Raw genomic sequence first — 13122 nt, forward strand, 5'->3', positions numbered from 1 at the left:
GGAAGAAGCAGGCTCATAGTGGAAGAGCCTGATGTGGGGCTCGATCCCATAACGCTGGGATCACGCCCTGAGCCAAAGGCAGATGCTTAACCACTGTGCCACCCAGGCACCCGAGAGCTATTGTTTCAAAATACAAGAAAGAATTAGAGAAAATAGGTAGTTAGCTTTGGATCTGTTGGTCAGCGATAAAATCGTTTGGTTTGTAAGATTAACTTTAGTGATGATAGCTTTTGAATTCATTCAGTTATTTCTAAATAATTATAATAATTCTATCCTTCATATATTCATATTGGTTCATATGATATTGCCGATACTCAGCTGGTTTTGACCAGAGTCCATAGCTAAGGGGAAAAAAAGTAGCTTTAGTGAGTCACTTCAGTGAGTGAGGTGGACCTCCAACCTCATGGGATTCAAGAATGATGAGCAAATGAAACCCTTTGCTGGTCCTCAAGCGTTAGTGACCCTAAGAATCACCTGCAGGCCCCACCCTCAGAGATTTTGACTCAGCACCTCTGGGGTAGGACCTAGAATGTGCATTTCTAACAAGGTCCCAGGTGATGTTGACGCCTTGGGTCTGGGAACTTGACCTTGAGAGCCATTGGTGTAGACTATCCTTTGACAAAATTTGACTGTGAAGGGAGAGTGGGCAGTAACCGGTGGGAAGAGCAAGACTGAGTAAAGGGGTACTTACTAAGATCATGCTTGGTTTAGGGATAGCCCAAGGTTTGCTTATAAACCATCTTCCCTTCCACCTAGGGTCTTACCTGCTGTCTTGGGTCCTTGGGCGTCTGTTTCTGATCTGTCAGTTTTTAGTTTAGGGTCATACAGTTTCTCAGATGCTGATGTAGCTGTGTCCGTTTGTTGGAAAGATTGCAAAAGAATGAGGGTTAATAATTCTAGCTTGGATCTCAGTGTTTCTAAAGCATGACTAGACATTTGTGAAAGCTGACTTAATGGTGATAGATAAGTCTGTTTATCACAGGAAGTGGTAGGAATTTGTGTGTGAACATGATAAAATGGGGAATGGTTGCATATCTTTGTTCCTTTTGTTACAGAATCGGTCCCCAGCTATACCACCAAAGTATCTTTTAGCCTTCAGCTTTGATACCATCCACCAGAAGACCGCAGACTCTCCCTGTGCTGTGGAGCTATAAATCTTGGTGTTGCGGAATAAGGTTTGCACTTAAGGACGCAGTCTAGAAACCACAGTCATAGTTAGGAAGAATGACTTTTCAGATTTCACATTTGCAAATCCTTTTCTCTGTGGACTGGAGAATTGATAAATGGGCTTATATATCAAGGTTTGTTTGCCTATACTTGTTTCCAAGTAATGCACATTTACTATTTTAGAAAACTTGTCATTTTTAAAAAATTATAACCTAGAGACCAAAATCTGAAGTTGATTGCACTGTTTTTAGGAATCCAGGGATAAAGGGGTTGTAAAAAGAGCATTTCTATGGGACTAGCCAAATGAGATTTTATTTTATTTTGAAAGAGCTTTAATGAATTGTTTCTTTTACTGAGAAAAGCTTTCCTTCGGTTTATACAAACTGCTATTTTCATATGTTTTCATTGTATTTTGTAAGTGTAGGGTCTCAGGAAAGACTTTACGTATAATTTGGGCATCGAAAGTCGAAAGAAGGGCTGAATTGTCTGCCCATGCATTGGGCACAGGACACTCAAATGGTGCGCTGGTTGGCCTCGCAGAGGCATTGCGGGCCTGGCTGGTCCGTCCTGGGAAGCCTTACGTGGCCTGCGTGGATGGTCCCCCTGTCCTGAATGGGCAACTCGGGAGTCCCAGGATGCACCTTAGAGCAGGGAGCAAAGGCAATCCCCTAAGGACTCCTCTTCCAGGGTGGCCGTACAAGGTAGCAGAGATAACTAGTCCATGCTGATGAGGAGCCCCTAGCAAAGCTTCCTGACAGGTGCCCCGGGAGAACTCTGCCCATGGCCATAATGCTGCAGTCCACAGGGTGCTCATGAGACTGTTTTTTGTTGGCAAAGATGGGATTCGTGATAGGGCTTTGGACTCTTACACCACATCATATGATTTGGAGAAATTGTACAAATGTCTATTTTTATACCACTATTTTGAGCTAAAAGAAACAAGATTGTGAGTTGCAGATAAGCTTTAGCAAGTAGCTTTTGTGACTAAGAAGGAAAAGAGTGCGTATATTCATGTATATTCCTATATGAATTGACTCCTACATGGTCTAGTTCAGCGCTGTCCAATAGAATTTTCTGCAGTGATGGAAATGGTCTATGTCTGTGCTGTCCAAATGTAGTGACCACCAGACACATGTGTTTTTTGACTACTTGAATGACTGGTGTAACTGAAGAACTTTTAGTTTAGTTAATTAAGGGCTTTTAATTACATTTAAATTTAGATTGCCACAGGTGGCTGTCATATTGGACACTCAAGTCAAGCCGATTGGGTTTTTTGGAAGAAACGAAGGGTGATTTTTATTTTCTCTTATCTGAAGAACAGTGTGTCCCCGGAGGGGCCACTATTGACACCCTCCACATTTTGTCTTGATCGATTTCATCATAATTCCGTGTTTTATCCTCAACAGACGCCAAGCAGGCGGAGCGTTCTAAAACCATATGGCAATGCTTCAGCGGAGGGTTGCCTCAAGTTAAAGACAAACTCTGAGAAGTAGGTTAAGAGATGAAAAGAGTAGGAAAATGAGAAATCACTTCAATGGAACCTCAAACAATTGTATTTTTTCTTTTTAGCTCTTCAAAAATGGAATTCAAATTTATTAGTTGTACTCCTTGAATGGTTTTGAAATTTCATTTCATGCCAAGGTATACGTTATATATAGACAAATGGAAAATAAATCTCTAAAGGGGGCAAATAGGGGCTTTCACACAAATTGTCCATGACTTATGTAAAATCTGTGTCAATAAAACCAGTCTTTTGTGCAAAAACCTTGTGTCGGTGCTACATATAAACAAAGGAAAAATTACTGCACTGACAGATAATTATTTCATGTTACGTAATATCCCATACCACATATACTGTTTGAATATAAGGTTTGTAGAGATACTATTTAATTGATTCATGTAAATGCAAAAATGCAGCAAGATGATAAGGCATCTTAGTGGAAATATCATAGAGATTTGAAAATTCTACATGATACATTTGGACTGATTCATAATCTGGAAAAGGAATTGCCATAGCAGGATATATGTATGAGCATTAAAGCAATATGAAGAAAAGAATAAAATGTAATTCCTAGAAGAAAAATGTTCTTGTTCCAAAACCTTATTATTCTACCTGTTTTTCAGATGTTGGATTGTTATGGGGCAGAGACACTTGGGTGACATCACCGAGTAGTGCATTTTAACAACCAGCAAGGACCACACCACATTTCTTGACTGGAGCTTTCTAGAATGACCATTAGGTGTGCTCGCCAAACACCAGTTTAGGGTAGCTTCCTGATGATGGCAAACAGTAAGCTCCAGAAATCAGTTATTGTCTTTCCTTTTTGCGTCCCTTCCTTCCCTCCTCAACACGTCTCTTAAATCTCCCTAGTCCCGAGTGGGAGGGAAGTGTACTTTGAGGTGTTGTGTTGTGGTGGCCGTAGGTTTATGGGATTCTCATTTCCTGGGTCCTAATTCTGGTGCGTTCCTGGTTCATAGGGACAGCACTTGGCCTAGCTTCTCCCACCCTATGGGAGCACTGTGTGTTATCAGAGTAACTTTTGATCATGTAATAACGTTTCTTGGAATTTTAAAGGACTTTCTGATTCTTTCCTGAAATTAAAGTTCTCGATGCTAGTCTTTAGTGAGCTCACAAATCATTCAACATCCACTTCCCTTAATGTCCCAGTGATCTAAATGCCATTTTCTAGTTGGTTTTCCTTCTTGACATACTCCAGATCATTCCACCCATCCCTGCCTATCTTTGAATACTGTAGAGTCTGTCTGGAGATAGTGGCAGATGTTTCGCAACTCCCTGTATCTGCCAGGGACATTGTGCAAATGTGTACGCACACACTCATGCAGATTCTGGTCTGTTCTGGAAGCTGATCAGCACTGGGACTCAGGGATCCAGGATTGCAACGCCAGCTCTTTTACTAATGCACCGTATAATCTTGGGAAAATCACTTCACCTTTTACCCCCCTGTAAAAAAAATAGAGTTGGAGAAGATGATTTCTAAGGCTGATTCTATCTCCCCTTTTTATGTTAATGACCCAGCCTGTCCTCCCTACCTCACTGGTCACTCAGCTTCTAGAAGGCTCCTTATGGGCTGCTGGGTATGCTTGTTCCTTAGGCATGTGTTTGTAACTGTCTTGTCCACTATTACATGTTAGGTTTCTGGAGTTTGCTAAATAGATAGACAGACTATGCCCAAATATTTGAAAACAAATAGCAAGCCTGTGAAGAATTTACCCACACATTTCTGTTGTGTTCCCAATACTTCCATCTGTGCTGAGATGCACAAATATTATTTCTGATATTGCCTTGAAAGAGGAAGCATGCATCATAAAGAATTGCATTTTCTTGAAATCCAAATCAGAGATACAGTGAAATATCATGTCACACCCTTTGGTGTAGCTAGTATTTAAAAAAAACCAACAACACACAAAAAAAGCCCCACAGAAAATAATTGTTGGTGAGGATATGGAGAAATTGGCATGCTTTTCCCTGTTGGTGGGAGTGGAAGATGACACAATTGCTCTGGAAAATAGCATGGCAGTTCCTCCAAAAATTAAAGGTAGAATTACCGTATGTTCCGGCAATTCCACTTCTGAGTATGTTGAAAGCAAGATCTCAAAGAGCTATTGGTACACCCACATTCCTAGCAGTACTAGTGACAGTGGCCAAGAGCTGGAAGCCTGCCAGATGTCTACAGGTGGGTAGACCAAGTGTGGTATATACATCCTGTGGAATGTTATTCAGCCTTAGAAAGGGAGGAAATCCCATCACACGCTACAACGTGAATGAAACTTGAGGACATTGTGCTAAGTGCAATCAACTAGTGACAAGAAGACAAGTCCTGTAGGAGTCTGCCTCTATGAGGTCCTGGGTAGTCCTCTTCATAGAGACAGAAAGAAGAACGGGCGTTCGTAGGACAAGGGGGAGGGAGAAAATGCGAGTTGTTTAATGGGTATAGTTTCAATTCTGAGAATGAAAAAGTCAGTGAAAAGTCACTGAGAAACTGAACACACACTCCAGATGGGTGTATATTTATTTAATTACACACTGTGTCACAATACCATTCTACTAGCACAGTAACGCACGTTATAAACCATGCTACAAGAACTAGTAAAGCACAAAGAAACATGAAATAGAGTTTGAAGGCTATCTCCCCCATGGGTGTGGCTGGCCCTGCCACAGCCCCGAGCTACGTGGACTCTGCTGTGGAGAACACTGCTCTGAGACCCAAGCTTTCAGCCTAATGAAAACCGCGACAAGTGCCTCCACAGGCTGACGTCACTGGGTCTGTGCAAGCTTCTCCGGGGAGAGAGGCTCCACAGGTCTCATGAGATTTCCAAACGGTTCTGTGAACCCTAAAGGCTTTGGTTGCAGTTCTCCAGAGAATGAGCAGAATTTCAGCGTCCTTTACGCAAAATTGAATTGAATTGAAATTACCAGGAACCCTTAAAAATCACATGAAATCAACCACTTTAGAATGAACAATTCAGTGGCGTTTATTGCATTCGCAGTGTTGCACAACCACGCCCTCCGTCTTGTGCCACACATTTTCATCACCACCCACCCTCCGCCCCCAAGAAGCCCCATACAGTTTAATCCCCTTCCCTGTAGCCCCTGGCAGTCACTAATCTACTTCCTGTCTCTGGATTTAACTCTTCCGGGTATTTCCTCTCCGTGGGATCATTCTGCATGACTTTGAACTTGGCCTCATGTGAAGATCCACTGAAGGGTCTTTATGATAATCACCACGACAATGATCAGAATGAGAAAACCGCAGCAAACATTTAAGTTCCAGCACCTGAGATTCGGGGTTCTGTGAGAAAAGGGCAGCTGACTCCAGGTCCTGACCTGGATTCTCCTCTCCGCGTGGTGGTAGGTGTTTGTTCTCGGGCTCCAGTGGGTGGGGAGCATCGTGGCTGTCGTGGACCCGGAATACCAGGATTGGGGTAAAGCCTTTCCCTTGTTTGCCATGGCATTCGCCTTCACTGTGTCTGCTCTGGCGTTCCCCTTCACTGTGTCCCCTGTGGCATTCCCCCTCACTGTGTCCCCTGTGGCGTTCCCCCTCACTGTGTCCCCTGTGGCGTTCCCCTTCACTGTGTCCCTTGTGGCGTTCCCCTTCACTGTGTAAACTCTGGCGCCACTCCTAGCGGGAGAGGGTGTGGGAATGGCAGTCCCAAGAGCAGGGGAGCTTATGGCAGGAAGTAATGGGGACATTGGTGACTGCACGGCCTCACCTAACCCACTCCGAGCACAAAAGCCCTGCAGACACGCCTCACAGTTGTTACTGTCATGTGGTCCTTCAAGAGAGATTTCCTTGATGGTAGGAATCTCCTCCACCGACTTAAATCCTTCTCTGTAGCATTTCTTCAGAATTCGGAACACCAGGTTGTTCAGGATCCTTGAGATGTTCTCTTCTGTGAACTTGGGAACCTCAAATGGAGACTGACTGCACTTCCGACATCTCTGGGCAAAGACCCTCATCTTCACCTTGCCCCTGGGGTTCCCCGCACTCTTGTGCATGTGGAAAAGGACCTGAACTTGAGCCGAGGACCAACTGCGAGAGCACAAGGAGCACTGGAACCTGTGGGGACAGAAGACAAGACCCTCAGGTTGGCCCGGGATGGCCGAGTTGTGGGCTGGGCCAGAAGGAGGAAGGGACGCCCAACGACACAGAGATGTGACTTGACTGGGGTGGAAGTTAGCAGGGGAAGAAGTTAGTGAGCCCCTCGTTCCTGTCTCCACTGTGCCACCAACATGCCTGTGACCCATAGGGGTCTGTCATGAAAATGCAGATCCAAGCTGTTGGTGCTGGAAGGGACCTTCTAAGTCTGACATGATGTCGCTGGAGATGAGGCGCATGCTGGAACACACCAGGAGCAGAGACTTGCTGGGTGTAAGAAGCAGGACTAGACCCCCAAACCAAGGCTTCTTCAAATATAGATTGAAGTGGTTCAGAGGCTATGGGTGCAACAGCAGCCATTAAATCAGCCTGGAAATCCACAGATGGTACAAGTGGGTGCTGGTAGGTACTACCGTCTGAAAGTTTGTGTCTGCCCCCTAATTCACATGTTGGAATCCGAACCCCCAAAGGTGATGATGTTAGAAGGCCTTTGGGAGGTGATTAGGTCATGAACGTGGAGCCCATGTGAAGGTGATTTTTTAAAAAAGATTTATTATTTATTTATTTATTTAACAGAGAGACACAGTGAGAGAGGGAACACAAGCAGGGGGAGTGGGAAAGGGAGAAGGAGGCTTCCCGCTGAGTGGGGAGCCTGATGCGGGGCTCGATCCCAGGACCCTGGGATCATGACCTGAGCCAAAGGCAGACGCTTAATGACTGAGCCACCCAGGCGCCCCCCATATGAAGGTGATTAGCGCTCTTATCAAAGAGATCCCGTAGCTCCTTCCACCATGAAAAGTCCACAACTCAGAAGAGGCCTCTTACCAGACCAGCTGGCATCCTGATCTTGGACTTCCAGCCTCTAGAACTGTGAGCAATACGTTTCTGTCAGGGATAAGCTGCCCAGTCTGATATTATTTTTATTTTATTTTATTTTGTTTTATTGCCACTCAAACCGACTAAGACTATGTCATAGACCCACAGATCAGGGAGGGTCTAGTGTCTGGAGGAAAAACGTTGCTTTGCCCTGTTGCCTGGGGGCCCCCGATCTGCCGGTATTACAGGGAGATCACAGTGTCCAGCTCTCTCTCCTTTTGCTCCCCTCCCAACCCTATTCGTTGCTCAAGGTAGCCTGGAAAACTTCATATTCTGTGTGCACCTGGCCTCAGGGTACAAGAGAACGACACCTCGACCCCGCAGGGAAGAGGAAAATTTCTTGAGCTCAGATATTCGGATAAATACATGTCAGGATAGATGGAGGGAGGGGAAGAAGGCACACAAGAACCTGGCTGCACCCAGGACAGGAATTAGGGGAAAGGCAGAAGCTAGCAGTATGGCAGGGACATTTCACGCTCCCCAAATTACCCATGCACTCCCGCTCACTTCCCAGCCCCCACGCAGTTAGGTTGGTCAATATGACTGGTTGCCCAATGGGATGTGGGCAGGGACACATGTTACTTCCAAATCTGGCACAGAAGCTCTTGGAAAACCCTTCAGCTCCTCTTCCTCTGACTCAGTGACCTGGGGATCACGTGTTAGGTCAAATCACTGATATTTCGAGGTTTACCTGTTCTAGCAGCCAAGCCTCGCCTAACCTGGGAGGCTGAATTGGAGGGGGCTGGGAGGGATGAGCCAGTCAAGTTTTCCTTCTTGTGTCTTGATTCTTACTGCATCTCACAGGGTGAGCATGGCCATGAGATGAAGGGAAGAGGCCAAGAGGCTCTGACCGCCGTGAGTGAGGTGACCTTACTGGGCTCATTCGGAGTCTGCTCTTTTGAGCTGCTGTCCCCGGCCCTCCCTCTGGGTCATGGTGCTCTGGTCATGGGCCAGCTCAGAGTTCAAGGTTCTTACAAAAAAAAAAAGAGCTGAGATTTTGATTGGATGTTTCTGGTGCCAGCGGCCTGGCCCGGGAAAGCCATGGGCTGCAAGGGGAGGAGAGCTCTGCTTCCTCTGCCCAGACCCTCCTCCAGAGAGGAAGGCAGCGGGCAGGCCCCGAGCCTCTCCCCCAGTCCCAGGAGAGAGTCTCAGGTCCCCACCCTCTGTGCAGGGGGCAGCCCCACCCCTGACCCTTGGAGCACTCCTTTCCCACCTGGAACAAAGGGTAAGGCTTTAGATGACTTCCAAGGGTCTTAGTTTAAAAGGATCCATCAGCGCAGAGTTGAGGGGGCAAGAATGCTGCATGTTGCTCAACTATCCTAACCTCTGCCCTCTCCGCCAGGGGCCTCCTCAGCCCACGGGGCCTCTCCCTCCTGGGCTCCACAGTGAGCCCCAGGTACCCCAAGGCGGGGAGCATATGCAGGGAACGTTGCCCACCCAGCTGTCCTGCAGCTCCTCCCCTTCCCTCTTCCTCCCTGCTCCCCCTCCCCATGCAGCCCACACCAGCGCCCAGGCCTGCACCTGTCTGGGGTTCACTGTAATAAGGAAAAAACCCTTTACCGAAGCTAAAACTTCTTGGATGATGTGCACCTTACTTCCTGTAGTCTTCAATGGGCAAGCATGGGATAGAACAAGAAAAGGAGCAAGGATACATAGTAATGAATACACAAGAATTTTCTGGAACACGTACCATCCCCACTCACCTGGCAAAGGCCCACTGCTGGTACTGTGACCACCCCGGCTTCAGGCTGTTGGGAAGAAGGTCTTTGTCTACTGTCAGGGTCCATTTGTGCCATGGCTTCACTTCCTGAATTAATTCCTGGAACACTTGCTTCCATAGCTCCACGTCTGGACCTTCCATGCTGTGCGGTGATCTGCGGGCATCAGGATCTCCTGGAGACTCTGACGGATCTGTAGCAGGACACGAGATTTCCCACTTTAAAGAACAAGGGCTGGGACTAGGTCTCTGCGTCAAGGACAAAGGTCAGTTGAATCTGTCTCCCAGTTCAGAGGACAGCGCTAGGCTCACCGCAGGGAATTTTCAAAGACACAGAATGCATCCGACCAAATGGGACCAAAGGAAAGCTCTGGACTCCGGACTGGATCTCACTCGGACTCTGCTGATTACCTACCTTTAACCTGGAACACATCCTTTAGCTCCGAAGCCTCTAGAAATGGTGGAGAGAGGCTGCAGGTGCCCTTTCTGTTCTAACACTCGGAAGTCCTTATCCGTGGGGCTGCTGTGCTCATGACTGGGGAGGAGAGATGCAAAGAAGGACATGGCCATTGTGGGCCCTCCCTGCTCCCTGCATCCCTGCTCTGGGCTCTCTGCTTCCCGTTCCCGCTGGTCTCTGTATGACTGGATCTCACAGTCCCCAGGCTGTCCAAGGAGACTCCTGAACCTCGTCCTCCACCCATTAGAAACCAAAGCTGATGCTGCCCTCGTGCCCAGATGAGGCTGCAAGGCCCGTCCCCACGTGGATGAGAGGCCAGTGGCCACAACTGACCCCACTTCCTTGAGGAGAGGCTTGGAAAAGAAGGGGAGAGGAACAGGGGGCAGGCAACGGCGCAGGGAGGGCGGGCAAAATTCTGGGTGTCTGCATGCCACGATCCCCTCCAGAGACAGACTGCCACTGACCTGTCCCAGGGACTCCTGCCCAAGAGGGAAGCCCCACCCTCGGCGGTCCTCCAACCTGGCAGCTCCCATCTTGGCCTCTTGACCCATCACAGCCTCTGCCCTGGCATCCCCCCAACGGCTTCCGTGCCTCTTGGGCCACTGTCCACACTGCAGCTGGAGGAGGGACGTCTTTCCAGAGGTGGAAGCCCTCACCTGTATGCTGCATGTTAGCACGGCATCTGGACCCCTCACATCCCACCCCTGCTTCTACCAGCCTCAGCCCTGCCCAGCTCATCTTCCCCCCAAGCCCATATTCACCCCTACGCCCTAAGCCACAGCCCCTCACTCCCTGCTATCCTCTTACACTCCTGCTGTCCCAGCCCTGCGCCCTGTGCTCACGGCTGCCCCACGGAGCAGAGCACCCGCCTTCGCTCCCGTGGTTCCTGACCCCTTCAAGTGCTGGGGCCCAACAGCGCAGGCTCCACGTTCCACACCCCTGCCCGGCCCCACACCAGCCTCCTAACTGCACCTAGGAAAGAAATCTCAGCCAGGTAAGCACGCCTCCTCCCTCTGCTCAGGTAGTTGCCCAAAAGCCCATGCTCTTCTGCATTGCAGAGCTAGGTCAGAGGAAGCGGAGAGCAGAGGGTGTTTAGATGAGAGCCTGTCTTGCTTTCCGGCTTGCTATGAGATCTTGGGTGAAAATGTCACAGGCAGTTCTGGGTTGTCAAAAACCCCCTTAAGGGGCGCCTGGGTGGCTCAATCCGTTGAGCCTCGGACTCTTTGGTTTCGACTCAGGTCATCATCTCAGGGTTTTGAGATTGGGCCCGGAGTCAGGCTCCTCGCTCAGCAAGGAGTCAGCTTTAGATTCTCTCGCTCCTGCTCTTTCCCCCCACTTGCTCGCTCTCTCTCTAAAATAAACAAACAAACAAACAAACAAATAAATAAAATCTTTAAAAAAACAAACCCAAAACCTCTTGAAAGCAAGTGTGCAAGGGGATCCTTGAAGATCCCCAGATAGCTCACTGTTTCTTTGTCATGTAAAGGTTACCTTTAGCCTCTCGCTCTGCTAAGAATATTCTAATTGGAAAACTCTACATTCTTAAATGATATGTTTGAACACAAGCATTTAAGAATGTGAGGAAGTTTCTTACATTGAAATTAACATAGGCTAGGGGCGTCCAGGTAGCTCAGTGGGTTAAGGGACCGACTCTTAATTCTGGCTCAGGTCATGATCTCAGGGTTGAGAGATCGAGCCCCCCACTGGGATCTGCCCTGGGCATGGAGTCTGCTTAAGATGATCTTTCTCCCTCTCCCCTTACCCCTCCCCCCTCTAAAAGCTTAATTAATTAACATAGGCTAAATGTCTTCCCTCTATCATGAGTAACATCGTTTACCTGATCTTCCAGAGAATTCTGGGTTTCTGGGGTGGGGGTGGGGAGGCCAAGGCCTAGGAAAAAGCACAGGAGCTCAGCAGGGCTGGAGATAGCTGGAGACTTGTAGTCCTCAGACCAGCCGCAAAGTTCTCGTTGAATTGGTCTGGGCATCAGATATCTAAAAATTCCTCAAGTGATTCCAAGGCTGTTATGGTGGTCACCACTCTGGGAGCCTGAAGGGAAGGACAAGGTGCCCAGGTCCTGGTCAGCAGTCCTAGACCCAGAGCCAAGAGGGGTCCCTCCCCCACAGTGCGGTGGTGGAATCGGCAAGGCTTACAGACGCAGTTCCGGGGGAAGCGGTCCTAGGGCTTCCTGGTCGCCTCCCCCAGCTGGGTTGGACATTGGTGTCTGAGCAGTGGGCTCCCAGAGGAGGAGAGGGTGTGGATGGGGTGGGAGAGAGGAAGGGGAGGGAGGAAAAGGGAAGGTGGGGGCGCGAGGAGGGAGGGGTTTGCTGGAGCCTCTCTGGCAACTTCTTTCCTGGCCTCACTGTAGCCACAGAGAAGATTTACAAAGGGGGGGGGGGGGAGGGGACAGGGGACAGAATCGATCTGGAGGCCAGGGGGTCTTTGGTCTGGGGCTCTGACCTGCTGTATAACAGTGGACAAGTCACTTCGGGCTTTTTGAGGATGAAATGCCACGTTTTATGTGGAGGGCTACTAGGCATGCCTGGTGCCGAGAAGGGCCTGGAAGGAAGCCAGCACTGGTCCCTGAAGCTTGACAAAAACAATTCCCAGGACCTCACTTGGAACAGTGACTCTCCCAGAAACCCCTGCACTCTGGAAAAGGGTATTTACATGCAGACATACAAGCTCTCCTCACCCTTCTGCCTGGCCAGGGCTCTGTCCCTCCCTTCCTCGTGGGCAGTGGCCGGGGCATGGCCCTCCTCACATCCAGCTTCTAACCCAGAGGCCATTCTTCTACCAACAGGGTCAGGACACTCGCTGTCACTCTTTCTGAACCCTGGCTGGGCTCTGGCTCTGCGGCTGGGAGGGGGCCGTGTCTCAAAGCTTGGGACAGCCCAGCTGAGCTTGGACAAGACAACGCTCGGCCTTCTCTTTTCAGCTCCTGTGCGGAAAACAAGTGTCCTTTTCACGGTCTATTTGTGCCACGGTCGTCAGATATTTTTGGGGTTTTTGTAGGTGATCTCATTGTTTCAAGTGGCCCCGAGGCCTAGTGCTCGGTCCAACGTGCCTAGTGGTGAGGAGTCTGGGATGTGCTTGCTGGAGAGAGCGTGCATTAGATAAGCTTCATTCAGGCATGAGTTCAGTGCCACCACCCCCAAGTTCAATGTTAATACACGAACAATACTGACTACGTAAGGTGTCTTTAAAGAGAAACAACACAATGTTATGGATTGCTCAGCTGACCGAAATGTTGTCCCTCCGATCAAAGAAAGGCGGAACTTTTGGTT

At 48.6% G+C, this 13122-nt stretch overlaps 2 protein-coding genes across 8 annotated transcripts in view; one reads left to right on the top strand and one right to left on the bottom strand.

The window, feature by feature from the left end:
• The window catches only part of LRRC2 (leucine rich repeat containing 2), a 42266-nt gene extending 39016 nt beyond the window's left edge, over positions 1–3250 (top strand). For all 6 annotated transcript variants that reach the window (XM_045778712.2, XM_045778711.2, XM_087867103.1 and 3 more), the window contains exon 9: positions 1056–3250. In XM_045778712.2, the coding sequence (XP_045634668.1) occupies positions 1056–1105 (50 nt within the window). In that variant the 3' untranslated portion in view covers positions 1106–3250. The remainder of the gene's footprint in view (positions 1–1055) is intronic.
• Positions 3251–5180: 1930 nt separating this feature from the next.
• Positions 5181–12086, bottom strand: RTP3 (receptor transporter protein 3). 2 transcript variants are annotated; one of them, XM_045778714.2, is made up of 3 exons: positions 11673–12086; positions 9365–9572; positions 5181–6746 (listed from the first exon to the last, which is right to left on the bottom strand). In XM_045778714.2, exons 2-3 carry the CDS (start codon positions 9520–9522, stop codon positions 5873–5875), a joined length of 1032 nt encoding a protein of 343 aa, XP_045634670.2. In that variant the 5' UTR covers positions 9523–9572; positions 11673–12086; the 3' UTR covers positions 5181–5872. The 2 variants fall into 2 exon arrangements, with proteins under 2 accessions (XP_045634670.2, XP_087723231.1); XM_087867105.1 differs by lacking the exon at positions 11673–12086 and adding an exon at positions 9794–10163.
• Positions 12087–13122: the final 1036 nt, after the last annotated feature.

The sequence above is a fragment of the Ursus americanus genome, chromosome 14 (assembly GCF_024610735.1).
Source record: "Ursus americanus isolate L20-20 chromosome 14, mUrsAme1.1.p, whole genome shotgun sequence".
NCBI classification, from domain to species: Eukaryota; Metazoa; Chordata; class Mammalia; order Carnivora; family Ursidae; genus Ursus; species Ursus americanus.